The sequence below is a fragment of the Carassius carassius genome, chromosome 50 (genome assembly GCF_963082965.1).
Source record: "Carassius carassius chromosome 50, fCarCar2.1, whole genome shotgun sequence".
NCBI classification, from domain to species: Eukaryota; Metazoa; Chordata; class Actinopteri; order Cypriniformes; family Cyprinidae; genus Carassius; species Carassius carassius.
Genome location: NC_081804.1, coordinates 11,896,418 through 11,908,620, shown reverse-complemented (window position 1 = coordinate 11,908,620; position 12,203 = coordinate 11,896,418). Strand labels below are relative to the sequence as shown.

Sequence of the window (12,203 nt, the reverse complement as noted above, 5' to 3'; positions counted from 1 at the left end):
TTTAGCGATGGCAAAGCAGAGGGAAGGCGTGGTTTACTTCTGATTCACTCAAGTACACCCGGCTGCAGCCTGCAGATCGAGGCGTGAAACTGTACAGTGTTTTTAGCTTTTTAAACAGCATTCTCCATCCTACACCAACTACGCACACATTTCCTATCATGTAAGTCTATGAAAGACGCTCGAGCCAATCAGAGTAGGTGTGGGGCGGCCCCTGCCTCGATCTGCAGGCTGCAGCCGGGTGCTTCTCGATTCACTTCACTCGAGATGGCAAGCGTTCAGAACCTGGAGGAAACGAGAAAAGATTAGATCGTGTTGTTCTGCGCAGATGAACTTTAGGACTATGATCTTAAAACGACAATATTTCTCTGTCCACATCAAAAGGATTTTGGCGTATCCTTGGTTTATTTATGGAGCGTGCTTCCATTGCGTCTTTGGCTCTTATAATCCGAGATTAACTCTAAAACAAGGTAAGATGATTTAAGATAAAATAAACAGTGTTGAGGAGGAACTAGTTAGGATGTTAGGCTACATCTGAATATTTTCACACAAACCCAAATGCAGAATTAATTGATTTATTTCATAAATTACATGGACTGCTCTAAAATAGACAGCAATGTTTCAGGAGTTTGGTATAAAGAACAGGACACATGCTTATTCGATAAATTTGATTTCCTATTTGGGTTTATGCATATGCAAACTATTTATTGTCATGTTTTTAAATCTGTATTTAACCTAAAAATCTGATTTTGTGGTGGCTGTGCTTTAAAATCAAATTATTAAAATCTTAATTCGAGGGATGAAGGGTTTCTAAAGTCAGACAGTAATCAGTGTTGAGTACTACTGTAAAGTTAAGCCTACCTGATTTTAAAATAATTTAAATAAATAAATAACAGTTAAAAACATTAGAAACAAAAAAGAAAGTAATCAGTTATAAAGGTTATTGAAATAGTTATTACATTTTAGATAGGGTAACTTGTAATCTGTAACCTATTACATTTCAAAAGTAACCTTCCCAACATTGAAAATAAACCACACATTTCATCTGTAATCAGACTTTTATTTAAATTATTTACACTAGTCATTTACACACTTTTTGATATTAGTCTATTCAGAAATGCATGTATAGTAGACTTTAATTGTTTTAAATAATCAATTGAAGCAATATCTCTAAACATTAAATCTGTCTAGACAACATAACTTTTTTATTTTTTTTCAGATGATGCACTTTTATACAACAGAAATTACAGTCATACAGTCTTATTTAATCAGGAAGGATCAAAGCGTCTGTTTGTTGGAGGAATAAACAATGTTCTACATTTTGATGTAGACAGTCATCAGATTGTGGAGGTAATTATTAAACTGGAACTGGTTATTAATATGTCTGTACATTATATGGGACATTTCACAATGCATTTATAATTATTGTAGGATTTGCCATACTCATTGAAATTATTTATTCAAATCATTTTAAAATAATTTATTGATCATGATTTTATTTCAAATAAATAAATATATGAAGCTGGGGTGTAAACCATTGAATATCATACATTGGAGAAGTAACTCAGCATTGCCCAAACTGATATTCTAACCCTGCCCTTTCGGGAAGTAATTAGTAAGTCTAGACTACGTTAAATTATATATTTCAGTAACTGCAGGCTGTGACGCACACAGACAGCTGTGTCCATATTGAACGTCTAATTGCCAATTAAAAGGTCTATTTCAGGTGTCGATGAAAGATTTATTTCCATAGACCAAGTCCAATCTGTTGCTATAATTGCAATAAATAATTAAAATGTTAATTGTGTGATTGATAAGTGACAAAAAATTATCTCCATGGTTGCTTTATACACATTTAGTTAAATAATTGTGTACATATAGTATTATATTTTGAATTTAAAATAACTTTAAAATAAATATTGCAGAGAGTTCAGATTTTGTGACCAAGATAATAATAAAATATTAACATTTTTATATATTTCATTTATTTTTTAGAACTTTACTCTGAATCCAAACTCAAGGTGTGGTGAGGTGAGTTTTATCATTCTCTTGAAGAAGAGAAACAAAAGAAATAACAAATTGAGTTTTGTAGTTTGACAATCTTATTGATATCCCTCCATCTATACAGAGCTCCTGTGAAAATGTTGTCACAATAATTGAGAGGTTTCAGGACTACACATTTGTATGTGGAACAAATGGAGAGCAGCCAATGTGTTGGAAACTGGTAAGAAATAAATATACAGAGCAACATCTATGGCTGAGTATCTGCTAATGCAAATATTCTTCTAAACATTGCCTTGAGGTTTACTTTTTTTAGTAAGAGCATACGTAGAGAAAAAGCATAGATCTGTTATAATTTTGAGTTCTATTTTGAATAACACTTTGTGTAATTTTGTGCCCGCTCACAACATGCCTCATTCACCAATAATTTCATAAATCACCATCAGATTCACAACAGACAGAAGCATTCTAAGATAAAACTGAAGAGTTACTGTAATTTTATGCCATGACATTATTTGCTAAGTTTACAAACATTTCCCTTATCTAAAAATCACAGACACACACCCAAAAAAAAACCCTGAGACAAATCAAAACTAAATTCTCAAAAATTAGCATTTTCTCAAAACAAAAAATAGCAAACCTTTTTTATACATGCTTAGACTATATGTAATCATGTTTTGTACCTCGCATTTGCCGATTTTATAGGTTGCATTTTTGCAGGTGTGTAGTCTCAGATTGTACTTTTTAGTGTAAGTTTATAATAAAATATTGTGAAAACTGTGATGAATATTCATTTATGTGTGACGGTTTACATTTGTACGTGCAAATATGTGAAATGTGAATAAGAACCAGTGTCTTACTAGTTGATGCTGGATTGCAAGATGATTTTACTTATAATTATTCCCAGGATATGAATCTTGTTAATTAACAGTTTGATCTTCAGTTATATCAAAACTCTTGATATGAGGAATAGACTTTTTGCTAGTAAAATGTCAGTTTCTGATATCAGTAATTGCATTTCCAATAGTAAAAATGGGTATTTTTAATGTAAACAATTCCATAATTATTCACATACATACTAATTCTTGATATCTGTAATTACATTTTCAGTTGTGGGCATCTATCATTCATATTTTGCAAGTGAATAAATGTTAAAATGGCTTGCCATATCTCTGTTCTTTAATCATGTCTCTTCCCAAAGTTTCCCAGAGAAACCAATCATTCCACAGAGGTTATAGATGGCACAGGAATCTCACCTTTTAAAGGTTCACAAAACTCCTTGTCGCTGTTGGCAGGTGTGTGGAAGCACAAGCAGCTTGAAGTTTTGATCTGTTCAGACTATTTGAATGAGCTGGAAGATTGTAGTTGCTTATTTAACATAACATCTAGGCTTTTTTGGTTATAAACAGATGGAGATCTCTATGTGGCAGCTCCTTTATACAATGATGGAACCCTGCTGCAGTTTCGCAGAAAAGCTGGACAACGAACCAGCGTATGGATGCACGATCAATGGGTCTCAGGTTGGTTGAATTACACAATTTTCACTTAAATTAGGAAAAGAAAACTTGTTTTATGTGTATACACGAATACGTATTTTATGTATAAATAGTTTTTTTTCTCTAATTGAGAACATCTCCAAATATACCCAAAGAAAGTTTAGATCAGACTTAAAAGGATAATTCACCCAAACATTTAAATTTGGTGATTATTTGGTCATTACTTCTGCACCGACCCAGCGTTTACAAAGTAAACGTGCAAAGAAAGTCAAACGCCCTTTACAAAAAAAGGTAAAACGGCAATGTAAGTCGATTTTGAAGTTGGAGGAGAAAATTAGATTTTTCACCCTACCCTTCCTTTCTGAACCAGAGTACACAGATGAAGAGCTAACCGCATGTGACCTTTCCAACGTGATTACATAATGCATGAATTTGCATTTTAAGTCCATTATATGGAGAAAAACCCTGGAATGTTTTCCTCAAAAACTGTAATTTCTTTGCGACTATCGAAAGGAATACATGAACAAGTTGGATGACAAGTTAGATTAAATTTTTTATTCTGGAAGTGAACTAATAACCAAATTTTGGGATTAATTATCCCTTTAAGTAACTCGTAGATATAACTTTGCTTAACTGGCATCTTACCAATAATGCTCTTGGTCTAATTAGTAAACTTACTTTAGTATGCATTCTAGTGAATGTGAAGACTGTTTGTGCACAGTGTGGGCTGAACAAGAGACATTTAATCAGTTGCTGACCTTGCCTCTGCTGATTACTCTCCCAAGTTGCAGCTATCAAAAACAGCCTAGTCATATGCTTCTCATGAATCAGGTTTCTCATTTCAAAGTATGGTTGAGGTTTACTGATATGAGTAAAAGTGTGGAATGAGTAAATAAATAATTCATGACTTATCCCCACCCCACCCAGGACCTACTTTTATTTCCAGTTTTTTGGCCAAGCGCAAGAATGACCCCTTGAATGAGAAGATATATGTCCTATTTCGTGAGAAAAACTCAGACACGAGTCCAGAAGCGGATCCTTGGATATCTAGAGTGGCCAGAGTATGTAAGGTATGTTTCTCACTTACGTATGAAAGGTTTGGCAGTTCTTTGTGAGGCTTCCTACATGATCCCACCAAGTCTGTGAGAACCATTGTCAGGGAAAAGTGACCTTCAACATCAGTTTGATCATCCTACACATTTCAAGGAGGATGAATGGTTTTATCTTGTAATGTCATCAGACTGTCACGGATTGGTTACCATGAATTATTCAAGAGGTGGAGAACTTTGAGGAGCTCACGTAGAGGTTCAAATTCAGCACTTCCAAGCCTTCCTGGCATCCAAAAAGTTATCGCATTTCTGTTAGCAGTTTAAGCAAGGACAACACCACTTATTATCAAAGTAATGTGAAAGCATCTACAGCAGAAAACAAGAATGCAGGACAGAGATCAGATTCTGGAAACAAAGCATGAGCAACAGAAGTTGTGTTTTTGAAATGAAGTGCAGTAAAATGTAGAAGCCTTCCAAGGCTTGTGAATGAAAACATCAGCCGCTGATACGGCAGAACATTGTCAACCTGTAAAAACATCAATCTCTCATAGGTCGATGAGGGCGGGCCCAAGCAGTTACTCCAGAACATCTGGACCTCCTTTCTGAAGGCACGACTTGTGTGCGGGATTCCAAGAGAGTCACTGTATTTTAACCGTCTGCAGGACGTTTTCATCCAGCATGCTGACGACTGGAGGGATTCACGAGTGTATGCGCTCTTCTCCAGCGGCTGGTAAACCCTGCATTACCTTCTGACATTTAAAAAAATAATTAATTATGGACTACATGCTTGTGTTCATGCTGCAGAAGCTACTGAGCCTATAAGCTTTCCTAAAGCAAAATCTTCTGCAAAATCATCGTCTTGCTGTTGAGTTTGGTTTGTATACAGCGCACAAGGTTTATGTGCATGCTCCGTCTTCTCCATTTTTAGTGTTTCACTGTGGCAGAATTACAGCGCCACATACTGGCCTGGCATTTATACTACATCGTTTGAGCCGGTTTCAGTGGTTTCATGTGTACTATCTACCTATAGCCTAGCAACTAGCCTAAGAGACACTATTAAGGTACTAATTAATGCTAACAATATGCTAATCATGCTAACAGTGTGCCATAAGCTATAATGTGTTAAATCATGCTAATATCATGTTAAAACATGCTGGCAATGTGTTAAATCATGCTAGCAACATGTTAAAACAGTAACAAAATGTGAAATAACGATAAAACATCCTGTCAATGTGTAAGATAATACTAGAAATATGCTAGCAAAATGTTAAAACATGCTAGCAGCATGTTAAATCATGCTAGCAAAATGATCATGCTAGAAACATGCAAGCAACATGTTATCAACATGCTGATAATGCTAAACACATGGTAACTACATGGTAATCATGCTAGAAACATGATTAGCAACATGGTAATCGTGCTAACAACATGCCAAATCATGTTAACAACATGTTAAAACATGTTTGCAACTTGCTAGCAACATAGTAATCATGTAAAAAACATGTCAGCAACATGCTTACCACATGCTAATCATGCTAGCAACATATTAGCAACAAGTTAATCATGTTAAAAACATGCTGAAACTTGTAGCAATGTGCTAGAAACATTTATGCTAGAAACATAATCATGCTAAAATTTGTAAAATCATGGTAGCAGCATTCTATCAACATTTATCTCATTTATAAGTCCAAACTTCAAGCTTTTACAAAGGTTTCAAACTTTCAGGCTAGGCGTTCAAAAACTTTATTCATCTAGTTACTTCAGATGGTTTTTGCTATTCCTTTGGTGCCACTGATCAGAAATTACATTCAGAAATACATTCCCACTGATCAGAAGTACATTCCCACACCTTATTTGTATGCGTAAACAACTTGTTTCTTTTATTTGCCATAGGAACTCTACTGCTGTGTGCATTTATTCGTTGGCAGAGCTTGATGTTGTTTTTGAGAATTCCACCTTCAAAGGTTATTCTGAGCCCATTCCCACCCCAAGACCAGGAACGGTGAGCCAAAAAAAAAAAAAAACTCCCAAAAAATTCTGATTAAATATTTGGGATTTTTGGGTAGATAAAAAAAACTCAAAGTTCTGTTTGTTTGGCTTTTTTTGGTTTTATACTACACTTCACTACACTACAAATGTACCACTATGGTTGAAAAAACTGAACAGATGTTTTCTCAGTTTAGTATTCAAAAACACCACAAATAGACTTTTCCATGAGCATGACTGTATTCCTAGTAGTGTTTCCTGTTTCCAGAAGTGTTGAGTAGCTCCACTGGTACTGTGGTACCGTTTTTAAAATAACTATGATCAAACTGTGGTCTGGGGTCTGTTGTAAAGTTCAGAGAAAAACTTAATTATGAAAATAGTCAAAATCAATTATTAATTAAAATAAATGTTCATCATATTTTTGCATAAAAACAAATTAACAGAGTAACACCTGATTAAAGTGAAGCGTTTTCAATTCAAAATTACATTCAACACACATTTTTTCAAGCTTTATTTTTCTATATTGTTAATGCCCAACAACTTCCTCAATCATTTTACTCTTGACCCAAAAGTGAATTGCTCAGGCGTATTATTATAGCCATTGTTTGTGAAGCAAGGCTATTGTTTCCTCACAATAGCTATTTTAAATGTCCTCTTACTTGAGGAAATGAGCAGTCATTTTACAAAAGCCATGGCCTTTGTAACAATGGGATGGTTGCAACTTCACTTGTGCCCTCACTGTGTTGTAACTTGTGACCTTAATGCTGATTGAAATAATATAATAACAAATATAACTTTATACATATAATCTTTTCCAGTGTGTCAAACAAAGCAGTTCCATTCCAATTTCTACCCTTCAAATCATTAAAGACCACCCAGAGATGAAGGAATGGATTCATCCCATTCAAAAAGACAGACCTTTCTTCACAAGTAGTAAGAACTTCACCAAGATAGCTGTTGACCGAGTCCAAGCTTCGGATGACAGCATACACAGTGTGCTGCTGCTTGCAACAGGTATACGGTGTATTGGTTAAAGATGTCTACATACTGATGTTTGCTCTGTGACTTCCTATCGACAGAAATAACACTACTTCTGGAGAGAGAGAGAAAAAAAAAACACTTCCCTTGTTACCCATTTTTTTTCTGTTTTCTTTTCTCACTGAAGTCTGCTTATAACATAAAAAAAAGATACTATATGCTGAAACATTTATAAACTTAAACCACTGTTGTATGACAATGGGATCCTTAAGAATGATAGACCCATGCATAGCAGTAGGTGCTACACACAACCAGAAACCACAGTCCTTTTGGGCTCCGGAGGAAGTTTTATGTTCTGAAACAAACCGAAACATCACACTTTGAGAAAACAATAAATTATTTTATTTCAAAAGATCATGGTAAATTTGTTTCTTGATGATATGACCACTTCATAATGCATTACATGACTTTTAAATTCTGAACAGATTTTTAAAAACTACGCATCATACACTTGCTGACATTGTAAATGGTTACAGAAAAGAACTTGTTCAAAATATCAGACGTGTTGGATGGAATCATAGTCTGAAGCTTAAAAATCATTGCCCATCATACATCATGTGAGCTAAAAAGTTTTCCAATATTTGCACTTAGTATTGTACTGCAAAAGCTTTCATTAGTTCTTTTAGACCACAGACTGTCTTACTCAGCCATTTGGCTTCTTGGTTCCTGCTAGACGATGGAGTGATCGTTAAGATCCTGGAGGATGGCTCCAAAGCATTCATCATCTCTGAAACGCATCTGTGCAATGGTTCAGCACCTGTACACTCAATGAAACTTGACTCTGAGAAGGTAATCAAGCAGCCTTGTGCATCACTTTAAACTTTGACTCTTCCATTCAGTTTCTGTTGCACATTCACACATTGCTGATCTTGCCTGCAGAGGAAGCTCTTTGTAGGATATCCGGGACAGATTTCTGTGTTAGATCTGCAGAGATGTCAAGATTACAATGCTTCCTGTGAAGAATGTGTCCTTTCTCGTGATCCATACTGCGCTTGGACTGAACAAGGATGCACATCACAAACTAAGTAGGCTTTTATATTTTTTGGTTCAGGAATATATTTATTTTACAGATTTGGTGTTTATTGGGTATCGTACACCCTAGCATAGTTTTTTATATTTTTCTGTTTGGAACGTTTTCCAGAGGAGGAATACAAAACATTGCTGATGGCCTAACTAAAGTATGTCACCAAAAATCAGGTATACGATTAATGTAATTGTTTTGTGTATCATTTTTCGCTCTATTTTATTGACAAACCCATCTTCATAATGCATCTATCTTTAACGAATGTCTTTTAAGGGGGAAGATTGAGAAGAGATGTGCAACAAGCATCGACAGCTCCATTAAGGATTCAACTCTCTGTGCCCACTGGCATCCCCTTCTACCTCTCTTGTCCTGTTGAATCCAATCATGCTACTTACAAATGGGAACACGATCAAAAGATCATCCCATGCCAGCAGACCCAATCAGAATGTCTCCTACTCATCCCAATCATGACGACTGACATACATGGCAATTACACATGTATGTCCCATGAACTTGATTACACCAAAACTGTGAGGGAATACCAACTCTCAAATGATGCTTCTAATGATGCTTCTAATTATGCTTTTAATGATGCTTTCAAGCTCAGAATACAGGACTGGTTAATGGCTGCATTTGTCACTAGTGCTTTTTATCAGCTCTCGCTTTAAGGTCAAGGTAGTTATATAAATGTCAGTGCTTCTGTCTGATGACCTGTAAGCTGATTAAAACCATCTGTCACATGTTGCCATGTGACAGTAGTCAGTCTTATCAAGTGAAGTTTATAGGTAAGTAAATACTGAAGTAAAAGAAAGCACTTGTCTTAGCAGATTACTAGCAATTACATGCTTGCCATCTGTTGAGTGGCTGTTGAATGTATACAATGAGGTCCAAAGTCTGAAACCACAATGAAATTTTGGGCTTTCAGCTTTGGAAACTAGAAAAACTCATTTTTGGAAACTTGAAATTTAAGGATTTCGGATTGTTTATGAAGTAAAATTAAGTTATATGTCAGTTGCACTATTTCTAGGTCACAAGACAGTTTTTAAAACATTTACCAGCATCGTTACATACACCAGTAGATAGCAACAAGTTAACTCTTTTCACAAGTGATTCATTAAAACATAATTATTTCAGGAACAGAACAACTACTGTCTTTATGAGTGAGTCATTGAATTATTCACTCAACTGATTCATTCAAAAGCACTAATTTAAAACATTCAAAAACTCAGTGTTGCTAAGAGACGCACATCAATTTAGCTGTGGCTTGCTTTGGAAACTTTTTCATTAGTGCAGCAAAAATGCATACACTTGTTTATCGGGCTGTTAAAATCAAATTTCCACTCACAGATGTGCTATTAATATCATAATTTTTTACATTAGTATTAGAAAGCTGCGATTTAAACAACTGCTCTTTTGTTCACTTTTACATTCCACTGTATAGAAAGCACTTTATATTGCTCCGATTCGTGGACTCATTGTCTTAACTGGTTTGGCATTTTGTTCAAGAACTGTGGCTTGTGTGTGCAGACACTATATCAGTATGTGATGAGATGACCAGGACTACACCAGAAATGAGCAAATGTGTGTCTGTTTACTGGTAAACAACTTCCTCTCATTAGTCTCGTCTAGAGATTGCATCTGTTTATTAAAGATTATGTCTGGCACTCTTGTTTGCACATGCTTACTTTCGTAATTAAGTTATTTTCTTTCATTTGTCTCGTTTCAAGCAATTGTTCCCCTACCTGTATAGTGCTACAGTAGTTGTGCATGAGTTTGCTTTTATTAAGAGAAAGAGAAATATATGGCTGTTATCCAATCCATAGTTGTTCAGGAAGTATGTGAAATTGTTGGTTGTAGTAATAGTCAAGGAATTCTGGGTGTGGTGAACAAAAGCATGGATACTACTGGGATTCAGTGCTTTTGGCTGCTGCGTAGTCTACGGCTTGCTGCGTAGAACACAATGTTCAAAGAGTTTAAACATTTCTAGATGTGGGATTCCAAAATAAATATGCAATGAGTTAATTACAGCTGTCAAAATATGCAGCAAATATATGTTCTAATATAATTCTCTTATTTTAAAATTATATATACATATGTAGGGAACAATATTACACACCTTACATTTTTAATTCATTACAACTATAAATTGAGTTATAAAGTAAGTTTGGATGCTGTTGTGTTAGTAGAGAATGAAGAAGGAGTGCATTAGGCTATAGATTTATGAAAATGAAAGGAAAATTTGTATATTCTGTGACATGTTCACTCAAATGTGTTTCCATTAGAATAGTTTTATGCTAAACCATATATTTGTCTGGCAGACCTTTAATATTGGCTTTATTGTTTTCTATGCTATTGATCACATGACGGTATTGCCTGTAATGTTCTCTTTAATTTTTCATTTAATATCATAACACATTAATTATTGAGATAGACTCATAAATGTAAAAGCCAGAATTGACAACATGCAAAAAAAGTGTCAGCTGTGGACCGGCTTCTTGATTCCAGTGTATTTCCCATCAATATTAAATTAAATGTCATTATTTATCATACTAAGGGACACTTAACTTTATTCTTACCTTTATTCTTGTAATTTGATTATAACATATATATATATATATATAAATAAATAAATAAATATATATATATATATATATATATATATATATATATATATATATATATATATAATGTTATAATCAAATTACAAGAATAAATATATATATAATATTATATTTTAGAATGAATATTTTTGTACACTCTCTGAATCATGTTCACCTAGAGCTAAATACCTCCCAGTATGTCTTTTAAGCTTAAAACTTTTATGTTGTACTTTATATTTATTTTTATGCATTACTTATGTATTTCATTTAGATATGTCAAAAACTAATAAATTATACATATATGTTTAGCACTTGAAATCTCTGTTATTCTTATGCACAATCACACCTAAGCACACTTGGAAGACGCATAACTTTAATGGTTCACTCAGATTAAAAACATATGACAATAGAAATAGTCGTAGATTTGCTAAATAATAATAATAATAATAATAATGGACTTCATTGATAATTTAATGTTCTGAAAGGCACATTTCTTGTTATAAAATCCAGGAAGGGGAATATTTTCATCATCTCAAGCCGATCTTAATGCTCTAGGTTTATAAGCGTCTGGTCTCTTGCTGCTTTTGAAGCTCCTTTGATGCATGGAGCAAGACTGAGCCAGTCTTTGAAGTCCCGCAGAACACCTGTTGTCCATTAGAGAGAGAGAGAGAAAAAGAACATGATTAAATAATTAATAACTATTAGTATCGTTTTTATTAATATTAGCCTACATACGAATTCTTTTTTTTAATTATTGGTGGCGCTGAAATTAGTAGGTGAGCTATTACTTGCTATTAAGACAGTTATGTTACTCTTTATTCGTTAGTGATAATTGCATTGTTTGTTCAGACAAAAGTTCATAAAAAGATGACCATACGTAATTTTTGCATTTTGCATGACTCATTGCGCCTTGTGCTTACATGCTGCTTCGAGTTTCCACAGAAAACATAAAATCTCACACAAAACTCTTGTGGGTTTTTTTAATTAACCACACACACGAAAATAGTGCTGA

At 34.4% G+C, this 12,203-nt stretch overlaps 1 protein-coding gene across 2 annotated transcripts; it reads left to right on the top strand.

Moving 5' to 3' along the window:
- Positions 1-268: 268 nt before the first annotated feature.
- LOC132133228 (semaphorin-7A-like) lies at positions 269-11,146 on the top strand. 2 transcript variants are annotated; one of them, XM_059546012.1, is made up of 14 exons: positions 269-467; positions 1,217-1,347; positions 1,993-2,028; positions 2,126-2,221; positions 3,200-3,293; positions 3,408-3,518; positions 4,422-4,564; positions 5,095-5,273; positions 6,437-6,545; positions 7,348-7,543; positions 8,241-8,356; positions 8,447-8,592; positions 8,709-8,764; positions 8,865-11,146. In XM_059546012.1, the coding sequence occupies exons 1-14, from the start codon at positions 326-328 to the stop codon at positions 9,257-9,259; spliced, it is 1,950 nt and encodes a 649-aa protein (XP_059401995.1). In that variant the 5' UTR covers positions 269-325; the 3' UTR covers positions 9,260-11,146. The 2 variants fall into 2 exon arrangements, with proteins under 2 accessions (XP_059401995.1, XP_059401996.1); XM_059546013.1 differs by lacking the exon at positions 2,126-2,221.
- Positions 11,147-12,203: the final 1,057 nt, after the last annotated feature.

Bases quoted from the DNA above. Each gene is read 5' to 3' on its own strand.
- LOC132133228 (XM_059546012.1), top strand. From the start codon at position 326: ATGAACTTTAGGACTATGATCTTAAAACGACAATATTTCTCTGTCCAC. The intron at 6,546-7,347 runs GTGAGCCAAAAA...AATCTTTTCCAG, and splicing joins CCACCCCAAGACCAGGAACG to TGTGTCAAACAAAGCAGTTC. The intron at 8,765-8,864 runs GTATACGATTAA...ATGTCTTTTAAG, and splicing joins AGTATGTCACCAAAAATCAG to GGGGAAGATTGAGAAGAGAT.